The following is a 27,991-nucleotide window of genomic DNA, read 5'->3' as shown; positions in this document are numbered from 1 at the left end:
AGTGCATCGCCCATCCGGACTCGCCACCAGAACAAGAGGGCACGGGTGGATGAATGCCAGCAGTGCCGCACCGGGGTTGTGCTACATTCGGGGACCGGGGCCGGCAGGGCAACCACGGGGCCACCGCGGGTAGGGAGAGAAAACCCCAAACCCGGATCTGGTGCGAGCAGGGCGCTTCAGGCCGGGTGGTGTTGCTTTGCTTCTTCTATTGTATTTTTTTGCTTCTGCAGAAGGGAGTCCTGCCGGAGCCGTGGCGGGCGGGCGCCGAGTCCGTGAGCACAATCCTGAGGTATCTTCTTCTTTGTGCAAACCCCGAGGGATGGGAGGTCCAGGAGGGGACGGCTGTACAAAGGGGATGGTGGGGCCGGGAGGTCGCGGATCATTGTGCCCTTGTGCCCACGTAAGCCCTGAGGTTCGCGGGGCCGTCGCGCCCCTCACTCCAGCATGGCATCCAGCTGGTCGGCCAGGTCATCAAACATGCTGCCGATGTCATCCAGGATGCTGCCTGTGCTCTTTGCCTCTGCAGTGGAGCTAGGAGAGTGGTGGGCACTGGGTCAGTGCATGCACTGGGACCACGTGGCTACCTCTGCCCTGTGCTATGGCCTTAACCCACTGTAGTCAGCATCCCCAGTGCCACCACAGCCCCGGTGCCCTCCTATGCCCCAGTGCCCTGTCCCCAGTGTCACCACCACCGCCAGTCCGTGGTACTCATCCTCCCAAACCACCATTCCCACGCAGCCCAGAGCGCAGCCCCCAGCCCTCGCACAGCTCCCTGCCATGCACCGCATCCTCGCAGCCCTTACTCTGCTGCCTGGCTGTCCTCCTGCTTGATCTTCTCCTCCACAGCCTGCAGCGCAGCAGCCAGGGATGCGCTGGTCTCCTCCAGCTTTTGCTGCACCAGCTCAGGGCTGGCACTGTCAACAGAGGGTCCGGCGATAGCAGAACGCGGCGGTTTCACTGGCACCTGCTGGGGCTGAGCGCCGGGTGAGAGGGGCTTGGCAGGGCTGGAGCAGAGTGAGGGCGGTGTGCTGGAGGGCTTGGCAGTAGCGCCCAGCTGCCGGGCGGGGGACGGAGTTGGCGTGGAGCCCGCACTCACCGACTGGATGGCGGCATGGGGCTTGGGGGGCTTGGGGGCCGTGGGGGGTGGTGTGGGCTTGGGGGATACCGGGGGTGGTGTGCCGTGGACCCGCTTCACCTCTGTGGAGAGAAGGGAGAGGGAATGGGGTAGGATGGCTGCAGTGATGGTGCAGTGCCCCGAGGGGCTCCCCACAGCCAACCATCCCCAATGCTCACGAACACCTACCTGGGCTGCCTGGGCTTGGGATGGGCATCTTTTTGGGGATGGGCACTGGTGGCCCAGGGACTTTCTGCGCTGGCTGCGTTAGCACAGGCTTGGGGGACACCGGTGGCTTGAAGGGTTTCTTGGGCTCGGCAGGCGGTGGGGTGAAGTCAGGGCCGTCGGGGCGGGTGGCAGGAGGTGGGGTTGGGGGAGTCTCAGCTCCACTCAGCTCTGAAGCTGGCCGCCGCTTGACAGTGCCGGTGCCATTCTGGTAGACGACAAGAGGGGCTTGCTCCAGCGCTGGCTCCTTGTCCTTGGCCTTGGGCCGGCGCTTGACAGTGTCAGACTCGGTGAGGATGAAGCGGACGCTGTCCTGCTGGCTCTGCCGGGCACGGATGCGCCTCTTAAGTGTGGCACTGGCCTCCACCTTGGCCAGGTCTCCATGGCGGTGCGCTGGGGACAGCCCTTCTCCTGCCTCCACCCGGGCTGGTCCCAGGGCACGTGGTCGCTGCTTGATGGTGAGGTTGCCCTCCTCAGCAAAGGGGATTGTGTCTGGAGAGCCACCACGCTCAGCCCGCAGACGCTCGCTGGGGCCATCAGCGCCTGTCTCGGAGCGCACACTGTCGGCACGCTCGCGGCGTGCGGCCGCCACCAGCCCGGTGACAGGACCACTGATGGTCCGGCGCCGGTTCACAACCTCCCCATCCAGTCCAATGGCCTCCTTGTGCTTGACGGTAGCCAGGACGGTGGCCACACGGGCACGCTCAGGGCTTCCTGGGGGAGCTCCTGGCTGCAGATAGTACCCATCGGGCCCCTTCCCAGGCACACCAGCCCCAGGTGGTTTCTGCAGGGCCAGCGCCCGCGCCCCACCACCGATGGAGGACATCTCCAGCATGGCTGCAATGCTGCGCACGCTGCCGGCGCTGCCCGTGTCCACGCTGCCACCCAGATCGCTGGCACGCCGCTGCTCCTGACGACTCTCCCCCTCGGTGCCAGGGGTTCCAGCGGCCACCTCACCTTCACCATCCTTGGGGAAGTCCTCTGCCATGCCAGCACTGGATATAGCAGAGCTGGAGCGCTTGGGGGGTGGTGGCGGGGGCCCCTTCTTCTTGGGGCGGATAGCGAAGGACTGGCTGCGGTTGACATTCTTGTCACCACCGGCAGGTGCCCGCACTGAGTGGCTGCGCCCCACGCGCCGCTGCACGGTAGCATAAGGCCCCGCGTCAGGCACCAGCAGCTCGTCCCGCTCCTGCTCGCTGTCGGAGGTGGCGTAGCGGTTCAGGCTGTGTGCCCGCTTCTTCGGTCTCCCCGGCTCCTCCTCACCCTCACCTGCTGGTGGCAGGCACAGCACCGGCACTGAGACGGGCAGGACCGGCACCCCTGGGGGGGCCCCCTCACCATCGGTGGGCTGCGGAAGGACGTAGGCAAAGCCACGGTGCGTGGGAGACTGGGGCAGGGAGCGGGGTGATGCGGGGCGCTCACCCGGTGGCAGCAGCTGTGGAGTGGGCTTCACCTTGGCAGTGGCGTGGGGTGCTGATGGGCCCTGTGGGGAAGGTGGACGTGGCTTGCCAGGGGTCTGCGGTGGTGTCAGGTGCCCGGCGGTAGGTGGGAAGGCCTGCCGTGGTTTGCCGGGCACTGGCGGAACACTGGCACGCTTGACAGAGTGGCCGTGCCGTGGCTGGCGGAGCTCCTTGGTTGGCGGCACAGGGGGACCCTCGGGGGCCCCCTCTGCCAGGTACTCCTGGCTCTTGGAGATGGAGGTGCTGGCAGGGGCACGGGGGCCATCACCCAGCAGCTCCTGTGAGCTGCTCATCTGCCTGGCGCGGCCGCCCAGCGCTGGTGGTGATCGGTACCCAGGGGCTGCAGGGTTGGCTGGTTTCTCAGGCGTCTCCTCAGGGCCTTCACCTGTCATGGCCACCTGCAGCTCGCTGCTCAGCTCGCTGTCCTGGAACGTTGTCATCTTGGGTGACTGGCACTCGGGTGGCTCAGGTGGTGGGGACTCAATGGCCAGCACCTCTGGGCATGCCGCTGCCTTCCTCTTCAGTGTGCCTGGCTCATACTTGCCCAGCTCAGCCCGCTGCAGCTCTGCCAGCTTCTTCACTGCGAGCATCAGCTTCTTCTGGTGGCCTGGGGATGGCACAAAGCATCAAGTGTAAGCCAAGGAACCATGGGCCAACCACAGTGCTGTGTCATGAGACCTTACCCAGCTTGGTGATGCCGATCTCCTGCAGGTCCTCCCAGGTGATGTCAGTGATGAAGTCGATGTTCTCGTAGCCGTTCTCCACCAGCACCTTGTAGTACTGGGACAGGCCAATCATGGAGAGCCACAGCGCCAGGTTGGCCTGGGGGCATGGGACACTGCTCAGCACCAGGTGGCACCACATGCAGTGATAGTGCCACATGTGTCCCTGTGCTCACCGGGGAGGGCCCAGGGAACTCCTGCACCTCTGTGCTCCAAGGACCCCTTACTATGGTCCAGTGATGGGACAACATCAAGGCGCAGACAGCATCACATCCATGTGGTGACAGCTGTCGTTGGCCCGATGCCAATGCCAGGGACTTCAGCAGGGGACGTGCAGCTTCAGGACCATGGGATATGGGCTTCATCTGGGAGCAGTGAGCCAGTTCCCACTGCCACTCCCCCTGTGACAGCCCTCCCTGGATGGAACCTGCTGCAGGGCTCCCAGCACCGCTCTGGATGTGGCACTGTGGCACCATGGCACCCGGCCCCGCGCAGCCCTTACCGGCTTGTACTCAGGCAGCCACTCGGGGATGTTGAGGTTATTGATCTCAGAGGCAATCTTCTTCCTGTGCCCTGGCTTGGTGACACCAATGGCCGTGAGGTCCTGAGGGAGAGAGGAGAATCAGGATCACTCTCCACAAGCAGGTGGCAATCCCAGGACTGCCCTCATGGCCTCACCTCTGGCGTCATCCGGCTGATGGTGGTGATGTCGTAGCCGGCGTTGATGAAGTTGGGTGCGTAGAGCTGCAGCTGGAACTTACACAGCCACTGGTACACAGCTTCTGAGCTCTAGAATGAGAAGAGTGGTGTAGCTCGGGGCAGCCTTGGCACAGGGATCTGTTGCTCTGTTCTTGTCACAGCCCCATGGGCTGTCCAGCTGCATGCTGGCCTCAGATCAGTCAGCACTGCAGAAGGGCCATGTAGCCCCTTGGCTTAGGCATCCCATGGGCACGGCATCATGGCCAGCACCAGAACCAGCACTCAGCCACATCAGCACAGGTGGCTGTGGCACAGCTCTGCCTGCAGCTGTTGGTGAGGGGGTGGCTGTGCCTATGCCCCCCATCACTGTGAACTCCGCAGAGTACCCAGTGCACTCAGTGCTCCCCGCTCACCTTCCCCTCTGATGGTGGCTCCATCTTCTTCAGCTGCTGCTCGGCAGGTGGCTGGGGTGCATAGGGGGAGCTGGCCACACTCTGCGACCGCGATGAGCCTGCTGGGGGGGCAGCAGTCAGTGGGGAATGGGGCCACTGGTCTGCTGGGCCTCATGGTTCTAGGATCTTGGTCAGGCCCTCCTCAGTGCATCTCTAAGCTGCAGCTCCTAGACTCTGGCTGTGTAAGGCAGGGAGCAGAACCACTGCCAGGGGCAACAAGGCTAGGATAGGCAGAGGAGAGCAACATCCAGCCCCATGCAGCAGGGCGCCCTTACCTGGGCTGTGCTCCCTGGGACAGTACCATCCCTGTGCAGATGGTGCCCAATAAGGCCAGCAGGCTATCCCCAGGCTTGCAGAGGAGGCTGTGCTGGCACAGAGCTCTGCAGAGTACCCAGGTCTCCCTGGCCCCCATGTCATTGTGAGCACAGCTCCCACAGACCGTGGCATCATTGGGGCATTAAGAGGATGGAGCTCACCTGGGGTAGCCAAGTGGAGGCTGAGGGCCAGAGTGTTTTGATGGACCCAGCAGGAGGCAGACCCCTCCCCAGAGCTGCTTTCCTCGTCTGCCCACGTGCCCCAGGCAGCAGCCTGAGGTCCTGCTGCCCAGAGCCATCTGTGCCCACTCCTCCAGCCATGCCACTGGCACAGGGCTAGGCTCAGCCTCACTGCAGCCAGGAGACCCAGCACACTGCCACTAGCTGCCCTGTACCCCTGCACCTCAGCACAGGCATCCAGACACCCCTTGTCTTCAGGATGGTGGCCTTCAGCAGCCATCAGTTTGCACAGAAATTTCAACCTCATGTTTCTAATCCAGATCAACAAGAGCATCTCCTTCCCCCTGCTGGTAAGTGCGTCCTCCTTGTATGTAATTGCACGCTGCGGGAGCATTTTCCTCTGTGTGTGTGTGTGTGTGTGTGTGTGTGTGTGTGTGCACGCGCGCCTGCATGCATCCCTCTGGCACCTGCCTGCATCCTCCTTGTGTGTGTGTGTGTTTGTGCACACTGCTTCCCCAATTCGTGTGCATCCCCCAGGCGCACGCATCTCTCCCCAGTCTGCATCTCACTCGCGTGGGCACCTCCTCACACGTGCCTCCCTCTGCCATGTGCCTCCCCACCACATCCATCTCCCACTCATGTGGGCACCTTCCACATCTGTGCAGTCCCTCCGCAATACCTGCACTCCCCCAGCGTGCACACCACCCCCATCAACGCCTGCATCCCCCTATGGATGCACCTCCCCCTTGCAGCCTGGGCACCCCCCCGGCACGCACACCCGGCACGCGAGCATCGTCCTCCTGCGTCCCCCACGTGCCTCCCCCGCGGCGTGGGCACCCCCGGCCCGGCTGCCCCCGGCCGAGCCCCTGGGCGGCGAGACAGCGGCAGAGGGGGGGCCGGGGAGGGGAAGGGGCCGGGGAGCGCTCTCGCCCCACCGCCCGCCCGCGTCCCCCCCCCCCCCCTCCCCCTCCCCACGGTGCCCCCACTAACCGAGGCAGGAGAAGGCCTGGCAGCAGCCGAAAGGCGAGAGAGTCATTTTTTACCCACACGTTTTCTTCTTTTGCGCCGGGTGCCGCGGCAATAAAAAAAAAGACAAATCACTCAGCCCACGGCAAGCCCGCGGCGGGGCCAGGGCTCCTCCTGCTCCCAGCAGCCGGGCCGGCAGCACGCACCTGCGGGGATGTCCTGCGCCTTGGCCGGCCCATCGCCCACGGCAGCATCTTGCGCAGAAGCCTTCTGGGAAAGGACCGTTGCCAGCAGCTGAAAAACACCCCGAGAAGGGGGGAGAGCAGGCGGCAGTGAGGCGAGCGGGGAACCGGGGGGTGCGCGGCGGGCGCTGCGGTGCTGCAGGGAGGAGCGCGACGGATCTGGGTTGCGGAGGGGAAAGCAGCGCTCGCAGCACATATGGTGCTCGCGGGTGGTGGGAGCCTGCGGCACCGCGGCACCCCGGCGCACGCCGGAGAGGGCTGCCAGCACGGCCCCCCCTGCACGGTGCAGCCGTGGTGGCCGTCGGCATGGGGGGCACGCACTGCGCTCAGTGCCCAGCCGGTCACAGCATCACACCTGTGGGGAGGTGGGCTCATGGGGCTCCCTGAGATGTGTTGGCACGGGAAGGGGCTGCTGTGCACGGAGTTCAGGGGGCAGCGAGCAGTGCATAGCGTGCAATGAATGGTGGGCAACGTACAGTGCGGAAAGCGCAGCATGCGGTGTGCTGTGTGCACTGTGCAGCGTGCGCGGTGCGGTGCAGAATGTGCATCACGCAGTGTAATGTGTGGCATGCAGTGGGCACTGCGTGCCATGCAGAGGGCAGCGTGTGGGCAGCAGCGTGCACTGGGCAGCAGCGTGCAGCGAGCAGATGGCAGCGTGCAGCGCGTAGCTGCAGTGGGCCGCGTGCAGATGGCGGCGTGCAGTGTGCGGTGCAGTGCGCAGTGCAGATGCATCCTCAGAGAGGCAGCAGAGATGCACAGCTCGGGCCTTGGCCAGATGCTGCACCGCTATTGGGGGCTGAGCTCAGCGAGCAGCCAGCATGGGGGGTGGAAGAGGGTGGCCGGATGTGACAACCATGATCTGCGGCACTGAATGCCAACAGGCAGTGACCAGCTTCTCCACGCCACACTGAATGCCAACAGGACCTTGCAGCACGAGGTGCAGTATTGATCTCAGCAGAGGCTCTGCTCAGGATGGGATCACAGCTGCCAAAGGAGCAAAGTCCCACCACGAGCCAGCACCGATGCCGGAGCCATGTGACACTGTGTGCCGGTGCACGGCCTTACCTTGACGCCCTCGGAACCAGCATGCAGGGCGTGCGCCCCGCTGCCCGTGCTCTGCCCACTTCCGGAGCTGCGGGCTGAGGCCACGCTGCCCGTGCTACCCAGGCTGCTGCGATCACCACCTGCACAGGGAGAGGAGATGCCATCAGGGATCCGCATCCAGGCACGGGGACACTGTGGTGCTGCGATGCGTGCTGCCCTGGGAACAGCAGGGAAATGCCCACTGTACCTGTGAAAGGTTTCCGCAGCACCCAGATCTCCTCGGTGGGTGCAGGTGCAGCCGATCCACCCTGCGATGGTGAAAGGTGGGATGGGCTCATGTCAGCCCCACGGGACCCTTGGTGGCAGAGCAGAGAGAGCAGTGTCAGGCAGGTGTGACCCAGCAGAAGGGGCTCACGGCAGTGTGGCGTGGGGAGAGGTGAGCCCTGGCCCTGGGCCCATCACCACCATATGCAGGGGAAAAAAAAACAGTCAAAGGTTTTGGGGGATGCCAATGCTGTACTTCGGTCCTGTCCTCCTCAAGCAGCCAGCATGGAGTGACCATGTGCACATGGCCAGAGCCACGGCCCCGTCCTGCCAGGCACCAGTGAAGGACAGATCCACTGCAGGAGTTAGGAAACGGGGACTATGTTGTCCCTGTGCACAGCAGGATGGGAACATGACCCACTGCAGGAGACAGGAGGCAGCAGCGAGGACTCAGGCAGTCAGGACCACAGCCCCCACCCCACTGTCCCCAGCTGAGGCAGCACAGCTGTCCCCATGTGGCCACCTGCCCCCATGCGAGGGTGCTGCAGGACCAGACACCAGAGTGCTGTGCTCCCCAGGGTGCCCTACAGCAGTAGGTGACACGGGGGTGACCCAGCTGCAGTGATGAGACCCAGCCCCATGCACTCCAACCCACCCCAGAAGTGCAGCTCCATCAATGTGCTCCTCCATCGCTCCCTCCAGCCCCACTGGATCTCTCTCACACTGGCCAGAGCTGGAGATGCCCAGCACGGAGCTCAATCCGTACCAACCCCCTGCAGTGAGATCAGGGTGTAAAACAGCATCGCGTGGTGATGGAGAGCAGCCCTGTGCTGGATCTGTGCCCAAGCTGCACCCCTGTGCCACTGCAGATATTTTTATTCATGAGACCACTTGCCCAGCTCCCAGCCAGGCTGGAGCACAGGGCAGATGGTGCAAGGTGATAAATTCCTGGTAGGAACGTGAGCAGGAAGCTGACAGCCACGGCGCTGTTAGGTTGAGATGTGCCCACTGTGCGTGCTGCGGCCATCTCACTGCAAGAGAAAATCTTAGGGAGCAGTGCTGCATCCCCATCCTCATCACACTGGGAAGCCACAGTCGAGGCCCAGTGCTCCTCCAACACACCGTGTGCCTCACATTGTGCAAGCACCCCCAGCCCCAAACAGCTGGCAGAGGCCCCCGAGGGCATGGCACAGTGTGCCAGCACAGAGGCTACAACCATGAGAACCCTTGGCTCCATATCTGCTCCCCAGTCACCATCACCAGCACCCACACCAGCAGTGCCCGTCACCCGCCTGTGCCACAGAGATAGTCCCAAGGACGAAGCTGGTCACTGCCTGTGGGGATCCAGCCTTGAGAGCACCCTCAGGACAATGCCAGCCCCGCTGTGAATGCGCAGACCCAGCCCTGTGGGCGCTGAACACTCCGGGAGGGGATGCTACAAGGGCAGGGGCTCGTCGCTCCTGCTGTCCCCTCCCAACCTGGCACCAGGAGGCTGCAAAGTGTTTTTGGGGGTGGATGCTGCGGGTGGGATAGCACACGGTCAGGGGCTCAGCGCCGCATCCAGTGCTGCCCGCGTGGCCAGGGATACCGGGGATGGGATGTGGCTGCAGCAGGGTGAGAGCAGCAGTGCAAGGAGAGGGCAGCAGAGGGGCCGCTCTGCATGCACGCGTGCACACAGCCGCACGCAGCCGCGCACGCATGCACACACACACGCATGCACACATCTGCATGCACGCACCAGCACGCGCCTGCAGGCGCACACGCACCCAGCGTGCAAGCACACGGCAGGCACCAAGGCACGGGGGAGAGAAGCCGAGCGGATAGAAAAGAAAAGAATAGATACACACTTCAAAAGAAAGAAATCCATCGAGAGAATGAAGCAAGCGGTGAACTACCTTGTCCGTAACGCGGCTCGTCGGCACTGCTAGGGGAGAGCCTGTGATAGCCAAAGGAACTGAAAAGAGTCTGATGGGAATGTGGTGGTGGAGGTGGAGGTGGAGGCAGGGAATGGAACGGATGGGACGAGGCGTCACCGTTTAGCACAGCAGCCCCGTAAGCCGGGAGCGGGATCTTTTGGTACTGTTGGGGGATTGTTACAGTCTCCCATGAACCTGATAATAAAACATAACAAGAGACAAAATGAAAAGAATCAAAATAACAGAGACATGTTCAGCACCACCAAAAAAAAAAAAAAAAAAAAAGAAAAAAGAAAAGAAAAGAAGAAATAAAAAGAAAAAAAAAAAAAAAGAATGAAAGGAAGAAAAAAAAAGAAAATAAAAATAAAAAAAACAGCTAACAAAGTAAGCAACCAAAAGAAATTTGGAGGAGGCGGAACCGAGACCCAACTGAGAAGGAGCTGAGCCACAAAGCAACAGCAGAAGTCAGTACACAGCACAGGGCAGGGCATGACCCATGGGCACAGCCTGCAGACCCCCAACACCTCACAATGACAATGGGGAACATCGAGTCCCCACTGGGCTCCCAGGATGCCACGTGCCCTGCTGCAGGAATGGGGCTGTGAGGGCGGCACCGCTGTGCCAAGCCCTGGAGCAGCCCCTGTGCCACGTGGGGCTGCGTTCCTGGAGCCACAAATCCTACACTCTGGAAACACCACTGCAACAAAGCCCAGGAGACACAGGCCTTGTCCCTGCCTCTGCAGCACTAGCATGCGACCTGCTGCCAGGCAAGGAGGGCTGTGCTGATCGGTGCAGCCTGGCACGGTTCCGCTCCCCTGGACCTCACTGAAACGTACAGTGGGGTGACGTGGGGCTGGGAACATGCAGCAGCCCTGGGCAATGAGCTGGTCAGTGCACTGCCTTTGAGTGCATCACATCAGTGCTGTGCCTGCACCACCACACTGCTCCTGGCACTGGGCACAGCCAAGGGCACCCCCTTGGGATGGGGAGCCACAGGGCAGGGAGCGAGTTCCTCTCCCTGATACGGTCCCTGGCCACGGATAAGTCCTAGTGGGGCAGTGCCAGGTCCCTGGCACCAGTACCCAGCCCCACGTGCAGCCGCTGGGACCGTCCCTGAGCACCATGTTCCTAAACCACCGTAACACCCCAAACCATCCCCATGCACAGACAAAAACACTGCCCACCCAACACTCCTGGGCCGCCGGCACTGACCTCCCTCCCACACACACAGCGAGGGCATTGACTCTTTACATAACTGGGGGCTCTGACCCCCATACAGCAGTGTGCCCACATGGTGGAGACGCACAACGGGGGCTCCAGCCCCACACACCTGTCCCACCCTGTGCGGTGGGGACACCAACTTCACATGCACAATGGGGACAGTGCCCTTTGGTTCAGCAGTGGCAATGCAGCCCCTGAGCCCCAGCCCGACAGGAGGGTCCCTAGGGCTGGGCTGCTCCTTGGGACTGGTTTGGGAGGTAGAGGCGGGGAAGTATTTGCCTGTTCGCTTGCTTATGGCTTCCACGAGGCTGGAGGGGAAGTAGCCCACGCGGTCATTGCCGGTCCGATTGTCGTGGATGCAGCCCTTCCAGCGCCCGTCTGCATGCTGCTCCAGCACCTATGGGCACGGAGTGGTAAGGGCAGGGCTGTGCCTCCCCACCTGCATTATGTCCCCCCAGCCCTGTGCAACCACACTCACAGTGATGACGTCTCCAGCTTTCACATTGAGGCTGGTCAGGTCGTAGTTGTTGCAATAGTCCTTGACAGCCCGCACCTGCAGTGCAGCTGAGGCATCTGTGGGAACAGAGGGCAGTGTTGGTGGGCGTCCAGTGCTGAGATCCCCCCTGGAGGCTCTCTGATGGAGGTGTCCCACAGTTGATCCCAAGGTGCCCACCCTGCTCCCTCACCCCGCAGCATCTGCTTGATCTCCTTGCTGGCCTGGCTGGTGGTGAACTGGTTGACAATATCCAGAGCCGTCTGGTTGTACGTGTTCCGGACGTGGGCATTAATTCCACTCTGCAATGATACGGGGAGAGAGAGCTCGGGATGGCACACAACTGGTTGGGACCACCAGGGCCACCCAAAATGGAGGGAGTCATGCTGCCATGGGCACAGCTCGCTGCCCTAGGCCCTCCCACCAGGAGGTAACATCCCACTGGGGTCAACCCCGTTCTGCACTCCTTCCCTGGGACAGCAGAGCTGGGGGAGCCCTTACATCCAGCAAGAGCCGCACCACGTCCGTCTTGCCACACAGGGCTGCCTCGTGCAGTGCTGTGCCCGCCTTGGTCTGCCTGTTGATGTCAATGCCAGCTTGCAGCAGGAGCCTGTGGATGCACGGATAGGTCAGCAAAGGGTGGGATGGGAATGATGTTGGCCCGCTCCCTGCACATTAGAGCACCCACCGGATGATGTCGATGTGTCCATTCTTGGCCGCAAGGTGCAGAGGGCTGGTGCCATTGGGGTCGGTGGTGTCCCCTGGCTTAGGCTCCAGCAGCGCCGCACACATGTTGCTGTTCAGGAGCAGTTGGACCACCTGGATCAGCAAACACAGACGGAGCAGGGCTGCAAAGATGGCTCAGCCGCCCTGAGATGGCCCCCTGAGACCCAGGACAGGGGTGCCCTACCCCTGGTCAGCCCGCAGGACCCAAGAGCAGGAGATGCCCTTGCTGTAGTTCCTCCCCACAGCTGCCCCATGCCACCTACAGGACTCTCCACTCCAAGGAACCCACCACCCGCTTTCAGATCTGCCTTTCAGGGGGGCCCAGCTTGCAAAGACTTACCCCAACCCGGCCAAACTCGCATGCCAAGTCCAGGGGCGTCTTGCCTGAATTGTCCATGATGCAGGGGTTGGACTGGTGCTGCAGGAGCATTTCAGACTGTGGGTGAGAAGGACCAGGTACGGTGAGAGCAGGGCATGAGCAGGGGCAGGGAGGGCATCAGCCCCACTGCTGTCCCCTGTGCCCCACCACTGTCCGTCCCCTCCTGTGCCCCACCACTGGCCCCGCTGTACCACGTCGTAGTGCCCGTGCTGTGCTGCCAGGTGCAGGGGGATCTGTCCCTCATCTGATGGGATGTTCACAGAGGAGCCTGCCTTCAGCACCATCTTCATGGGCTCCTTCTTGCCTTGCCAGGCCGCATAGTGCAAGGGCCGCATGCCTACAGGTGAGCAGGAGGAGCAGCAGTGAGCCCTGCAGGGCACAGAGATGCTCCTGGGCAAAGACTGCAAAGGGGGCAGAGGGTGGGGGGCATGGGGCAGGACCCCAGAGGGATGCAGCCCCCATGTCATAGCAAAAGGCATCCTTCACTTCCCACCCCAGTGCGCTCACAGCCAGGCACAGTGCTCTGCCCTGCATACCAGACCCAGGGTGGCACAGCCACAGGCACTCGCCTTTGTTATCCTTGATGTCCACCGCAGCCTGTGCCTCCAGCAGCAGCGAGATGAGCTCTGTGTTCCCATTGAGTGCTGCATGGTGCAGGGCAGAGAACCTGGGGAATGGGCGCAGTGTCAGGAGGGGCTCAGGCACTGTCCCTGTGGGCTGTCCACTCCAGCCTGCACCCACTGCAGCTTCCAGAGCACCTACCCTGCTCCTGCCAGCCTCCCTATGCATGCCTCTGCACTTTGTGGGCACCAAGAGAAGGAGCTGCCATAGGGACCAGACTCAGCCAATCCATATTATTTTGCTTTATTATCGTTATTTAGCATTTAGCTCTGGGAGTCCCAGGACCGGAGGCGAGAGGCCCGGCACTGCCAGGGAAGCGGCTGGCACCAGGGAACCCCTCCCTGCTGACCCACTTCCCCCAGCCTGGCCCCAGCGGCGCGACCGCAGGCAGCAGCGGGGGGGGGCCCAGGCTGCCAGATGGCCACAGTGCCCCTGCCCTGTGCTGGGAGCTGGGGAAAGCCCCTCGTCCCACTGCACCCTGCTCCGCTCCCACCCGGCAGGCGCTGACCTACTTGCTTCTGGCAGCAGCATCCTCTGCAAGGCTGCACTCGCCGCCCCACTGCTCCAGGCAGCATCCCCATCCCATTCTTTTGGTTACCTCAGCACCAACAAAGCATGGGATCTGCTGACCCTGAAGGCCCCATGTCCAAACTGTGGGCAGTGAGTGGCAATCCTGCCACCCCTGCAATCATCATGACCCCCAGCTGCACAGGGTCACATCCTCCCGTCCCCGCTCGGCAGCACGGTATGGCACCGCGGCCCCACTGCCTGTGATTCCCCATCCGCTCTCCGTCGGGCGCTGCGATGAGAGCAGACAGCTCGCTCAGGAGGCCGATCCCCAGCGTCTGCCTGGAAATGTCAGCGTTTTCCGCTCCAGCGCCCTGCTCAAATCGGCTCAAGATGGTGCAAATCACAACACCCCCCTTCCCTGCTGCCCCTGGGCTGCCTCAGAGGCTTCTCCCACAACGGCAGGGAGATCTGCAGAGCTGTGCAGGGCCCGATGAGAGCATGGGGTCACCTGAGTATCAGCCTGGGAACCAGCAAGTGCTGCAGAGACGGGGAAACTGAGGCACAGCACTGGGACAGCTGAACTGCTGCAAGACTGCTACTGCACACCCTGAGCCCATCAGGAGTTTGCAGGCAGAGTGCAGGCTCTCTCTATACCACCCCAGCCCCCAGAAGGCCTTGCATAAAGAGGAGCCATGGGTGACACAGCCCCCATCCTGCCCATGCAGCCATGTGCCTTCCCCGGTGCTGCCCAGCATACCCATACATTGCTCACACATACAGCCACGCTTGCATGCACACATACTCTCAGATGCACATCTGCATGCTGGTGTGCACCCATGCACATAGACAGATGCCCAGAGCTGACGCCCCAGCAGGAATGGGTGCTTCCAAAGCACCACCATCGCTCAGGGCATGAGAGGCAGGGGCTGGCAGAGCAGGAGCACAGCACACCGTGTCCTTCAGCCCTCATCTCCACTGCTATGCATGGCTGGTACACACAAAGCCACCTGCACATGTGCAGTCACGCTATCCGCATTGCACCAAGGATACCTGCATGAGATCTCCCACTCACTGCACCCCACAACATGCAAAGCCCATAGCATACACACTCAATAGCATGCACACCCGGAGCGGGGTCACACTCACCCATCGGTGTCCTGGAAATTGACATTGACTCTCTTTGCTGATCCAAGGAGCTCTGGGAGAGAGGAAGAGCAGACAGCCCGTTAACCAGGAGGCAGAGGCGGCACAGCTGGGCACAGAGTGTGCTGGGGAGGGTGACACGGCTGCTGGTGGGTTTTGCTACTTCTCCTGTAGGTTTTGCTGGCTACAGTCCAGGGCCAGGTGTGGCAAGGGGCTGTGAGGAGCTGCCCCAAGCTTGTGGGTGCTGCAAGCATAAGGATTGAGGTCTGGACAGAAGGGTGGCCATGCACAGCATTTCAGGCCCAGGAAAAAGCTGCTCCTGCAAGCATCAAAATGCCCAAAGCAAATAGCTCTGGGTAGTGCTGCTTTACCCACCACCACTTGCTGACAGCCCCACAGCTGACATGGGGTTTCCCTCCCATTCCCTTACCCACAGGACTCTGCCACACCTCAAACCTCGTGGTGCTGCCCTGCCTTCCTCTGCTCTGCCCGACTCCAACCAAAGGCGTGGGGGAATGGAGTCCCTCGCAGCAATCCAATTAGCGCAGCACGGAGGGATGGAGTGAGATTTACATGAGATTTATCCACAAACGCCAGTCAGGCTTTTCAGTGAAAGTGCTCTTCCTTGTAACAGAGCAGGAACACAACAGAGCCATGGGGACATGGGACACCTCCAAGCTCAGCTGTGGTACCACTCCTGGGGCCTCGAGGAGGAGGAGCGAGGCTGAAGGCTTGGCTGAGCTGCAGCCCTCTGAGGTGAGGGGGCACAGCCCAGGGCTGTGCAGCCAGGGGAGGAGGAACAGTGACCCCAGACCACAGGGTGCCCACGTCACGCAGCTGTAGCCATCCGTGTGTGCAGTGCAGCGAGCAGGCAGCAGTGCATCCCCACGCCTTGGGGAAATCATTCACTGAGGGTTGAGGAAGAGCAGATCAGAGGCTGCTCCTCTGCCTGGGAGCACAGCCAGGCAAGGTGCTGCAGCACAGGCACAGCCCTGCAAGGGGCAATTTCAGGTGGAGGAGAGAGCACTATGGAAGGGCTGCTGGATCCTTGCTCATGATGCAGGCTGCAATACTTATCAGCACCTGAACACAATATTCAGTTATAGAACACAGAGGGCTGTGTCAGCACACCGGGCACAGCGGGATGCTTGCCAGGTGCGGGCAGCAAGCAGCTGCTGCTGGCCCACTGTGGGGTCTGCATGTGCCAGTGGCTAGTGGCTCAGAGTGGGGTCCCAGCCCCCAAAGGCACCCTGCTCTGTCACCAGGGTCTCTTTGCATCCACCAGCACACTTTAAGGGATGCAGAACTGGGGTTGGGGGGGGCTGTACCCCCTTACCTGGAGCAGCATTGTGCCCTCAGCCTTGTCCCATTCAATCAATGCAGCATAGGACAGGTCTCACCGCAACGCAGGTAAAGCCAGTGCTGAGCAGCCAGAGTCTCTCCTGGCACGTAAAGCCCTGATTGAATTTTAAATCCCAGTCCGTGTGGTGCAGACAGGGCCAGGCGCATGCAGATGAGGCACCTGGGGATGGGGATCAGGCTCTGCCATCCCTGTCCATAGCCAGCGCTGTGCATGGCACTGACCCACATGGGCCCCACAGCTTCATCCCAGCTAACTGACCCCTTCATGTATGTCTCATTCCTGCAGAGGGAGGGATACGCCTGGTGGACGGTACCAGGCACTGGGAGAAGTTTCTCTCTGCCCACGCGGATGCTGCCAAGCTCTGTTTGCCCTCGCTCCCTCCTGCGCTCCATCAGCCGCCAGACAGCCCAACAAGCCGTACATTTGCTAACAACAGCGCAGCCCAGGGCCGATGGATGATAGATAAAGAGGATGGCTTCTGAATAGCAACAAATAGCAGCTCCCATCCATCAGATTCACAACATCTTCTCCTGGCACAGTGTGACCAGGCAGCTACATGGTGGGTGGGGGCACCACAGGGTCTCCACAGCATGGGGAGGGCCAGAGGTCCCCAGTACACCCGGACCAGACCACTTGCCTTCTTCCCAAAAACCACACCATTAGAGCATGCTCCCCATGGCAAGGCAGCCCCCTCGCCCTGGCAGTCCACCCTCCTTAACACAGTAACAAAACCCTCCAGCAACAAATCCCCATTGGTGCAGCCGGACCTCAGGGATGTGGCAGCCCCACGTCCCATCCCAGTTGCAGCAGAGTCTCCAGCACCAGGGCTGAGTGGGTGCCCGCCAGCCCATGGCTGCCGCCAGGCTCCCCAACAAAGGTGCCATTCAGGGCTGGTGGAGAGGTGCCCAGGGCTGCTTCCGCTGCCCGCTGCTGCCCCAATGAGCTGCTCCCAGTAGAGGGGCCGAGCCGCCCTGCGAGATGCAAATCGCCGGCAGACAAAGGCAGCAGGCTGGCACGCAACACTGGGTCCAGTCTTCAGCCCTGGCCCCAGGATGGGCCCCGCTTGCAGGACAGACAGATGGACAGATGGACAAGTGGTAGCAGGGCCTGTCCTCTCCCACAGGCTGCTCCCAGCGAGAGGCTTCCCCAGGAGATCGACATTGTGGGGTGCAGCAGTGATGCCAAGATGATGCCGATCCCCGTGCAACCACTTTTGCAATCTCAGCTGGGATCAGCACAGGCTCATTTCCCAGCCAGCAGATTCTAATTATCTCCTATTAAGACCCAAAGTGCCTTCTTTAAAACCAAATCAGGGATGCAGCTCCCCGAGGATGCAGCAGCTCAGCCTTCAGCTGCAGGCAGGGAGCAGCAGTGCCGGTAGCATGAGGGGCAGCAGCTATCACCGCTGTCCCCACCCAGCCCGGAGCTGCTGTGTCTGCGTGCAGGGACATGCACAGTGACAGCCCTGTCCTCACAGGGCAGTGCCACATGGTGCCTAAGCTGCAACCCCAGCTTTGGCCAAACCTGTGCTGGCCGAATGCTGAATAAACCAGAGCAGAGAAACTCTTCTCTCTGCACCTGCAGAAGAGGCTGCCACTGCCAAAATCTGTTTAGCACTTCAATAAATGCTCGTGCCAAGTGCTTAGTCAGTGACTTCCAGCCGCGCAGCGGTTTGACTTTTGTTAAAGCTCTGGCAGCAGCGGAGCACCCGCCTCACTCTGGCAGGGCTGCAGCAAGCACGGACCCCAGCACGACTCCTCAGCTTCTAACAGCTGGGCTGGGAGGCAGCTCACACTGATGGGATAACATCCTCAAATGGGCTGATGGAAATTGGAGTGGCTGCCGGTGTCCCCAGGAGGAGCAGTTGGGGGTGATTCTGTGACTCCCACAGTGCACCCCCAGGTGCTGCTGGCAGCCAGGTGCCCTCTGGCACAGGGGTGGAGCGCACAGATGATGGCTGGCACCCCTGCAGCCCTCACCATGGCTTCAGATGGCAGGAGCCAATGCAGCTTTGTCTCCAATAGAGAACCAGCCCTGTGCCTGCACCAGGGCCCTTACCAGAGCTTTGCAACAGCAGCAGGCAGGTCAGGGCTAGCAGAGCACCACACCAGCTAGGAGCACCAAGGCTCCTGGAGGCTGTGGGGAAAACCCTTGAGGGCACATGACCCCATAGCCCTACAATTAAGCCCTTCCTGTAATGAAGACCCATACTTGACCACTACAGATGCTGTGCTGGCTCTCAGTTGGAGATCCAGCCAACAGCACATCCTGGCACGGGGTATGGCAGAATGGTGCAGAAAGTTTAGCAATGCAGCTAAAGCATGGCTGGATGCTTGCAGCAGCCAGGGGCTCGGGGTAGGACGGATGTCCCAGGAGCAGGAAGGCACTCCATGCATGCTGCCAGATTTGCAGCCTCAGCCATGGCGTGGGACGCAGACTGCTCAGAGGGGGCAAGACACAAGACAGCTCATTAATGGCACAGAAGAACCAGGAAACTCCAACTAACGAGGGAGAAGAGAAGGAGCAGAGAGCGCTGCCAATTAAAAAGAGCGAACACAAAAGGCAATGGGCAGATGGGGAGGAGAGTGCAGTTCTGCACAGCCGCTGAGCCTGCTGCCACCTGCGCAGCATTTCACCTGCACCCAAGCAGTGATGGGGAACACCAGGCACACACAAGCACTCAGTGCTTTCCAGCAGTACACCATCTCCTTAGGGCATCCCCATGTCCCCACGGACTGTCCTGATGATGGATGTGCCATGCGGGAGCACAAAGCTCCCTGGGCCTGGCTCCCTGCTCTCCCTCACTCCATGGCCCAGCAGTTGATGTCTGTGTATCCTGCAGCAACGTGGGGACTTGGTAATGCGAGGCAGGGCAGGACCCTATCAGAAGAAGGAACTACACTGCTCCTGGGATCCAGCAAGCCTAGCACGGCCGGACTGTCTCCAGCCAGAGATTGCTGTGCACGCAGAGAGACGCAGACATCTGCCATAGACACTGACTATAAACAGAGTCTGCTGCGTGTAAACACCGCCTCGGGGAGCTAATCCCAGCTACTACTCTCATAAATGCCTTTACTTAAATGACGGGATCACAGTAGCTAAATGTACGCTTGGATTCAGAGCCCAGCGCGCAGGAACCAACCCCATCCTCCCGCCCCACGCGCTCCTGCAGGGCAGGATGCAGTGAGCACAGCACGAGCAGCTGCATGTGCAGGGCTGCATTTGCAGGGTGAGTCATGCTGCCCAGCCAACTGCACCCCAGTGCCATTGCTCTGGGCACCCCAGAGCTGCCTGCTCCCCCCAGGTTGCATTGGGGTGATCACAGTGTGCCAGCTCGCAGGGAGCGGGCGTCTGCATCGAGCAGGTGGCTCCAACCTGCTCCACATCAACATCCATCTAATGAGGGGAAAGCTGGGCTGCCCCTCTGCCTCCCCATCTCAGTGGCCACTAATGAGCCCAAGATAATGGGATGACCCCACGGATTCCCTTTGCTTCGTATGTCCACTCCCAGCCCGGCCACATCCTGCCAGCACCATGTTCCCATCTGGAGAGCACAGCAATAATTTCAGATGGTGCGGGGGGATCCTGCAGCAACATCGCTGTGAGCTGCCAGATAAAGGAAGCATCCAAAATAGCTGCTCTTAATTATATCCTTGCTGACGAGTGCCACACAAACAACGGGCGCTGAAAGCTGGCATTGCACAAGGAGCCCTGGCAAGAGCCGTCCAATTTGCTCTGTGTCACTGGGTCCCCAAGGGTGTGTGCATGGGCAGAGTGTGCGGCTGTGCTCGTGGGGACCTCATAGGGGTGCTAAGGCTGGGGCTGGTGAGGAGTGGGGAGGCTGTGCCCATAGGAGACCGCCCCTCACTACTGTCCAACAGCACAGCACATGTTCTCCTGCAGCCAAGGTCGGGCCAAGCACCGAGCCCCGCACTATGCTGAGATGCTAATGAAGCCATTATCGTCTTCAGATCAATGTTGACGGTATAAATAATGCACCGGGAAGCTGGCGGACTGCTGGTGAGGTGCGATTGTAGCGGGGATGCGTGGGAAGGGGTTGCCTGGGGCAAAGAGGCAGTGGGGCTGGGATGGACCCATTGCAGCCGGGCACTCGGTGCCCCTACAGCTGGATGACAACTGCTCTGCACATCTGCACATCCACCACTCAACACAGCTGGACAGCAACAGCCCAACACAGATGGACACCCCAGCACCCACCGCAATGAGACAGCTGCCAGTCACAGCTGGATAGACATCCATTGCACCACAGCTGGGTACCCACTGCCCATCACAAACTGCCCCCCAAGACCCTAGATTTTCCACCAACATGTCACCAATCCCACTCTCATCCCAGCACACTGACACAGCTCAGGACAAGGCACAGGGTACAGGAGGACTGCGGTGGCTTCAGCATGGCTCTCCTCCAGGGAAAAAGAGGCCCAGGGTGACGCTGAGGGGCACTGTGGAGTTGTGGGCAATGATTGCTCCTGATGCCCCGGCCCTTGCACGGAGCCTTCCCCAGGGAGCCAAGAAATCTGCACTTCAAAATCAATAGGCCGTGGCAGCCTGAGTCACGGTGCTGCAGCAGCACAGGGCTGTCCCCTGGGGCCAGAATGAAGCAACTTAAATGCAGCTTTCAAGAGGCAGCGGGGACTCCTTTGTAATTTTTTTTTTTATAAAAAGGAAACTTTCCGAACCAAAGGGAGGAAGGACGGGCTGTCCCTCCAGGCTGCCAGGGATGGCACCAATGGGGGAGGATGGCACGCAGGGAGAGACGGGCGCTGAGGAGCTTGGGAGCACCAAGTGCAGAGCCAATGGCTGGGGCCAGATCCACTGCCTCGACCACAGCCCCCAGCACAAACCACCAAAACCCAGGCCCCTGTATGAGACCCCACAATGCCCACCAGCACCAGCTTGCGCTCACCAGTGGCCCCACCAGCATCCCTGCTGCTACGCATCACCAGGCCTTATCCTCACCCGACCTCTGCCACGTGCCAGGGAGCCCGGCTGAGCCACACACCAGGGTCACTCCCATTGCCCCCAAGCCACCCCCCGCAGCTGCAGCCACAGGGACAGCAGCAGGGAGGTGGCACCGGCACTGCAGGGGCAGCACAGGGCTCAGCATCAGCAGCCCTGTGCCAGCCTCACGCCCACCCCCAGCTCTGCTCAAATCCCTGCTGGTGCCGTTTTCATGGAGCCTTAATTGAAATCCATTCTCCCAGCTCCAGGGTGATGTTAAACAGGTAATTTTCAGTAATCACACCGGCTGGAAGGAGTTACTGCCAACATGCCGAAGCTGCCGCACAGCACGGGAATGGAGGGCACACACAGGTCATGGAGGGGGAGGCAGAGATGGGGAAGGTGTTGGCACTGCATGGGACAGACACAGTCCTGCCTGGCCCTGTCCATGTCCATACAACTTCTACCAGCCTCTCGCTCCCTTCCCAAGGGTGGGGAGCACCGGAAGCCCAATTGGGCTGCAGGAGGGGACTGGCAGCTCTGTGCACCTTAAAGCATCATTAACTAATGAGTAGACACTTTTACCTGGCCTCCTACCATCCAGCTCTGGGCATCGCTGGGGAGCAGTGGGGAGCTCCCCGTGTACACAGCAGCACCCGTACTTGTGCATGCAGAGAGCATTGCTGCAGGGCCATAACTCGAGCTCCCAGACCACACACTGATACATCAGCCCTGGGGTCTGCACCAAACACGGCACCCACAGTGCCATCATTTGTCCCTGTCCACTCATCACCACAGACTGCTCTATGCCCACTGCACAGCATGGGAAAGCACAGCTGGGCTGCAGCAGAGGCATGCTGCTCTCAACAATTTCACAGCTCTGCAGGGCACAGGCAGGGCTCAAGGATCACTCCCCAGTATCCCCAGTGTCACCACAACAGCACATACTGCAGGGAATTGGTTTGGGAGCTGGGGTGTGAGGGCTCAGTGAGAGAATCACAGAGCGTGTGAACACTGGAGTGAAGAGAGCCAGAAGAAGAGCTGCTGCCGAGCAGCACGGAGCTGTGAGGAGCACGCCATAAACAGCCCAGCTGCAATGCAGGAGCCGGGCAGGTGCTGCTTTGTGCACGCCAGCAGCAGTGGAACAAGACCTCCATGGGCCTCAGTGAGGAGGCGGTGCAAGCTGGGCCTCCGACAGCCACATCTGGAAGGGATCAGCCGGCGGCTGCTTCTGCTGCTGAGAGCTGGCCCCAGTGTCGAGCCCCACGCCAGGCCAGGGCCACAGGCATGCGGAACACATGGCTGTAAGAGGCGAGCACACAGGCACAGGCTCGCACACTGCACATGGATGCATACAGATGCACAAGGGTACGTGATGCACATGGATGCTGATGGGGCACATGCATGCATGCACACACATGTGGGCAGAGCAGAGCCAGTGTGGAGCAGCCAGCTGCAGGCATGATGCTCAGAATGGCAACACTCACTGTGGCTGCACGCTGACCCCAACCTGCTCATTCTCCAGCTGTTTGGTGCCCACGCACAGCACAGCGCTGGGATCCCAGCAGCTCGCAGCACCCCAGTCCTCACAATAGGGACAGTTGTCACCACACAGCATGGTGACCTTGCTGGCAGGGCCCAAGGAGAGGCCGCTCCCCACAGTCCTGCACTCCCCTGGCCAAGCAGCTTGCACTGGGCACAGCACCCATCCGTTACAGAGCCACAGCAGCAGGCTGCGCAGGGATGGTGCTGCATCCCTGCCTTCCCATTTTTCAGGCTGATTGCTCCTGTCGCTGCAGAGCCCAGTGTTAAACACCTCATTTTCTACTCCCATATTGAGTTGGAAAATACTATTAACATTTCATTACAGCTTAAAGATCCCTCTCAGCCTGGCATGAGAGCCGACCTGTTGGCAGCGCTGCTCCTTGCCCGGGCACGATGTGCTGTCCTGCACATGTCCTTGCTGCAGGATGGGACAGTGATCAGGCAGAGGTGGCTGTTGGTGCAGCACACAAGCTTGGTAACTGGCCCAGCACAGAGCACCCCTCTGGAGCAATGGGACAAAGCAGGGACAGAGCAACAGAGCAGCAGCATCCGAACAGAGCACAAGCAGGTTTTGAATCCCAGCCTCCTTTCCTTGCCTGCAGGAGCCTGGTCCAGCAGTAATGCAGACCGGCCATTAAACATCAGCAAATCCATTCTTTAACGCACTCCCTACAGTGCTTTGAAGACTTGTGAAAGGCACCCTTAGCTGACCTGCATTGCAAAGAGGATGCAGAGCAGGTTTATGGTGAGTGTTCAGCAGGAGAGGCAGCAGTCCCTGAGACACAAAGTGCACTAATAGAGCATGCTGGCAGCAACAGGAGCACTGTGGAAGCTAACACACACACACAGCCTCAAGCATCACCATCCTACATGATGCACCCCACAGCTCCTGCCTGCCACATGCTGAGCACAGCCACATTCATGGGCATCGCCTTTGCTGGGTCACAAAGTGGGGCCCTGCAGGCACAGGGGAATAGAGAGATCTGGTGACACTCGGGCTCACTGATCCATAGATGCAATCATGGCCTTTCCCAGTGCCTGCAAGGGGAAGGGAAGGGTTAAAGGCAGAGCAGCCGGAGCAGGAGAGAGCCAGACGCCAGGCTGGCTACGGGAAACCACACGGCGGCTGTGAAGGGGGAGATGGGGCTGCATGCAGCACCCGGTCCCATGGCACTGCTGCAACCCCGAGAACTTTGTGGTATTGCCAGGACCCTGAGCTCTTGGTGGCATTGCCAGGACACCAAGCCACTGGTGCCCAGCCTGGTCCGGGCCATGCCCAGAGTTTTCCCCCACCACTGAGCATTGGGCTGTGGGGAGCACGGTGGCACAGTACGAGGTCCCCGCAAGGGAAGCACCCTGAGAGCCCCAACACAAGAGGCTGCCTGCCTGCAGCAAAGGACTAATTGGTGCAGCCCTGAATTCACCCGGTGTGACGTGAGGAAATCCAGGCCAGCACGGGAGCCGGGACTGGGAGCCTGCATTCCCTGCTGCCCAGACCGTGCAGTCGGCCCCAAAACAGGAGCGGGAAGGGAGGGTTTGGGCCGGCAGCTTTGGCCTGGCCAGAGAGAGATGCAAGAAAATGTAAAATAAATACATGTCACCCCGAGCTGAGTAATAATCCCCCTCTGGAAGGAAACTTGGCGCACGCCGGCGTGCTCCCGGCTGCCAAGTCCCTGCTCGGAGCAAGGCTTCACACGCAGTTATAAACCCTGAAAAGAAGTTTATAAGGGAAGCACTGACACCTTGTTAAGCATTGCAGCAGTTGGAGCCAACTTCATCCCCTGTGCTGGGGGTGGGCATCTCCCCATGGTCCGTAACACATACAGAGGGCAGCATCCCACGTGGCTATCCCTGCAGCACTCAGGGGATATGCAACAGCAGGAGCCGCAAGCAGCAGCCATGGATGGGGAAGTTTCCTGTGTTGCTGGAGGGATGGGGGGAACAGGGCTGTTCTGGCAGTCGCCGGCCACGCGCGCCCTGTGCACTGCACCAGAATTGGATTTGCAGCTGCCCTGCCTTTTACTGCATGGAAATTGAATTGTAAAATGTCAAAGACATTTCCTAACTGCGCCATATTAGCCTGGTTTTATTAAATACTGTTATCAGAGGAGATTATTAATGCAATCAAATGCAGGGCAAAAAAAAAAAAAAAAAAAAAAAAAAGCAGAATTAACTGGCCACCTCTCAGGATGCATCAGAGGACAGGATGCTGTGTACTGGGCCTTGGGCATGACACGGCTCTGTGGGGACCCCACGTGCCCCAAAGGGTCCAGTTCCTGCCTCCAGCTTTCACCTACTGACACCTTCACATGGTGAAGCAGCAGGTGAAGCTGTGTTATGCCTGGAGGTGCCCAGTGCCGCGGGAAGGCAATGCCCAATGTGGGGCAGCCTCAGGGTGTTTGCTGAGCTGCAGTTGCCTCCTGGTCCCAACATCTGCCCATGCTGCTTACTGCCCCATGCACCAACCTGCACAGAGCTGCCCAGCTCCTACACCAGCTGCTTCACTCATGGTCCCACCGGTGCCACACAGGACACGGTGCGGAGTGCGGGTAGCAACACAGTCATGCTGCTGTCCAGGGCAGAGGCATCCTGAGAGATGCTTGTGCCCCATGGCAGTGGGGTTAGGCTGGGCTGGGCCCCGTGGCAGAGAGTTGTGTGAGGTGCTGAGCCTCTTGCCTGTCTCCTGAGCCTGGCTCCAGGCGTCCTGGAGAAAGGGATCCAGAGCACATGGGGACATGAGCCAGGACATCTGTGCCACACAACCTGCTGCATGTAGAAGTGATTCACAGAACCCCCAGCCCAGCAGGTGGGAGAAACTGGGGCAGAGGGGTCCATCCCGCAGGTCAAGGCAGGGGCCCTACAGAAGCCATTTCCAAAGCGGGTGAGCCAACTGTGGCAGCAGTATCTCAAAGACAGAGCCCACCTGTCCAAAATACCAATGCTGAGGGTCCCCTGCAGCAGCACAACAAAACCCATCTCCTGGTGCCCAGCACCCCAGGACAGACCCAGCTGGGAACACCTCGAGCCCCCATCCCACCCCACAGTGCCCAAGCTGCGGACAGAGGCGAAAACGCCAAGTCATGACAATTCTTCGAGGTAGCACCAGGGAGGAGGGGACAGGGAGGGAAACAGTTTGCTGCCAAATCCCTGCATCTGATTTGCGTAACTTTCAGACAACCTCATCAATTATGGATGCCCGGGAAGCGAGCGCGGTGCGCGCTGCGGCCGGCATGGGCCCCACAAACTCTTACTCCACTCTGCTAAATTGGGCCCCACGTCACCATGGTAACCCGTGTTAATTCACGCAGGGATTTTTAAAATCTCATTTATTAAACCCCCACATGAATAGGATATTATCCAGATAACAGAGCTAGAGTTACAAATCTTCCTGGTGCCGAAGAGTGCAGGGAGTGCCCAAGGTGAGCAAGGAAGCTGCACATAGAGGGGATGGTGATACGGGACACCCCGGTGGTGCTCTGCATCCCCCAGCCCTGCTGCAGGGCTGCTCGCGTGTCCCCACACCAGGAGCACGGCACTACAGGTTGGGTTCTGTGAGGAGCAGGAGTCACAGCACGAGAGGCTCTGGCACAGCTGGAGGCATGCAGCTCAGCTAGGCATGGGACAGGAGGGGGTTTGACCTCATGGGATGTCCCTTGTCCCCTTCCTCTAAGCCCAGCACACAGAGCACTGCCAGTCCCCACAGCCACCCCAGCCCATGGGCTCTGCAGAGGAAGATGCAGCAGGGCTGTGGAGAGATGAATGCGATGCAGGAGGAGGTGGTAGCACTCTGGCACCACTGCCTGTTGCCACAGCAACGCCAGCTGGGCACCCAGGCCGTGGGGTTTGAGAGGGGAGTGTGGGGACAGTGCCGTGGGCCACACACAGTCCCATCATCACACACCACTCTGAAGCCATGGAATCAGCAGCACCTGAAGTGGGTTGGGATGAATGAAGCTCACAGCTGGAGCTTGTTCTCTCCCCACACAGGCCCTCAGCATTGACAGCACCTGGGCAACACCGGGGACATGCAAGACACCACAATCGTCCTATGTGGCATCTGGACATAAGGAACACCATGCCAACAGCTCAGGACACGGGATCACAACCACTACCCTGCATGGCACCGAGGGGACATGAGGGCCAGCCCTGCTCAGCACCAGGACATAGAGAGCACAATGCCCTGCTCAAGTAGAAACCCCAGTATACAAAAGGGAAAGCACACGAACCTACATGGCACTGGGACCATGGGGTGCCCACATTTAGGGCACACTGGGAGGGAAGGATGCAGGGCGCAGTGGCAGTGGGGCTGTGTGCTGTGGTCCCGTACTCAGGGACAGCCCCTGGCCCCGCACACCAGGCCAGAAACCTGCGGCTGCATCAGCACCATGAATAATTCAGTCCCGAGTGAAACGCCTCAACAGAGCCATGCACACCGAGCAGAGACTCCGGGAGCTGCACACACGTACGCAGCAAGACACGGCTACACCCCCGCAGCCCCGTGCACAGACACACAGATCGGTGTGCACGCACCGAGGTGTGCAAAGCCCTGATGCAGAGCTGCACGCAGGGAGAAACCCGTGGAGATGCATCCAAACACCCCCACACAGAGAAACACCAACACAGACGCATCCCAACACACATATGCCAGGGCACACACCGGCACGCAAACACAGACATGCACCCAAACACGGGCACACATGCACACCCCAACACGCACGTACACGAGCACAGCTGCACACACGTAGGCACCGGCAGTCCTGGTGCATACACACACACACACGCTGTCCATGCACACACATGCATGGTCTATGCAGACACACACTGTACACACACAGATGCTCAGACGCCCCCAGCCCTACCCTGGGGCCGCAGCCCCTCGTCCCTCCCGATCCCCCCGCGGGCTGCTTCCGAGCACAGGACAAGGGCAGCCCGGCCGCTGCCTGCCTGCCTGCCCCGGGCGTATCGGAGCTGCTGCGGGGCCGTACCGGGACCGCACCGGGACCAGAGCGCACACGGCTCCTCGCAGCCCCGCGCAGCGCCCGGGGATGCTCCGCCGCCTGCAGCCCCCCATATCCCTCCACCTCCGGGCCGGGCCGTGCCCCCGGGGCGCCGCCGGGAATACCCCCTGGCCCCCGCCCGCGGTGCCGCGGTGCCGGCGATGGGCACGGCGCGACTCGGCCGGGCCCCCGGAGCAGCGGGTGGGTGCCCATGCCCGGGGAGGAGGGGGGATGCCCGCGGTGCCGTCGCCCCCGCCCGGCCCGGCCCGGCCCCGCGTCGCGGCACTCACTGGCTTTGCCGGGTTTGGGCCTCTGCAGCAGCTTCTGCACGGCCGCGATGTCCTCCGCCTTCACCGCCTGCACCAGCTCCTGGTCCTTGCCCATGGCTCCGCGGCGCCGGAGCTGCCGGCTGCGGGCTCACGGCCCGAGCATCCTC

At 60.8% G+C, this 27,991-nt stretch overlaps 1 protein-coding gene across 2 annotated transcripts; it reads right to left on the bottom strand.

Annotated features, from left to right (window-relative positions):
• Positions 1-434: 434 nt before the first annotated feature.
• CASKIN1 (CASK interacting protein 1) lies at positions 435-27,939 on the bottom strand (the record flags this gene model as incomplete). Of its 2 annotated transcripts, XM_079542910.1 has the most annotated exons (21): positions 435-531; positions 804-1,197; positions 1,304-3,406; positions 3,483-3,621; positions 4,024-4,125; positions 4,200-4,310; positions 4,634-4,731; positions 6,339-6,426; positions 7,440-7,558; positions 7,666-7,773; positions 9,578-9,793; positions 11,099-11,216; positions 11,298-11,392; positions 11,506-11,614; positions 11,814-11,922; positions 12,001-12,131; positions 12,379-12,474; positions 12,609-12,754; positions 12,987-13,084; positions 14,695-14,746; positions 27,846-27,939. In XM_079542910.1, the coding sequence occupies 21 exons, from the start codon at positions 27,937-27,939 to the stop codon at positions 435-437; spliced, it is 4,623 nt and encodes a 1,540-aa protein (XP_079399036.1). The 2 variants fall into 2 exon arrangements, with proteins under 2 accessions (XP_079399036.1, XP_079399037.1); XM_079542911.1 differs by lacking the exon at positions 9,578-9,793.
• Between the last annotated feature and the right edge of the window lie 52 nt (positions 27,940-27,991).

The sequence above is a fragment of the Tetrao urogallus genome (genome assembly GCF_951394365.1).
Source record: "Tetrao urogallus genome assembly, chromosome: 15".
Classification (NCBI taxonomy): Eukaryota; Metazoa; Chordata; class Aves; order Galliformes; family Phasianidae; genus Tetrao; species Tetrao urogallus.
Note: the sequence above shows the minus strand (reverse complement) of the source record. Positions and strands in the feature narration are given on the sequence as shown.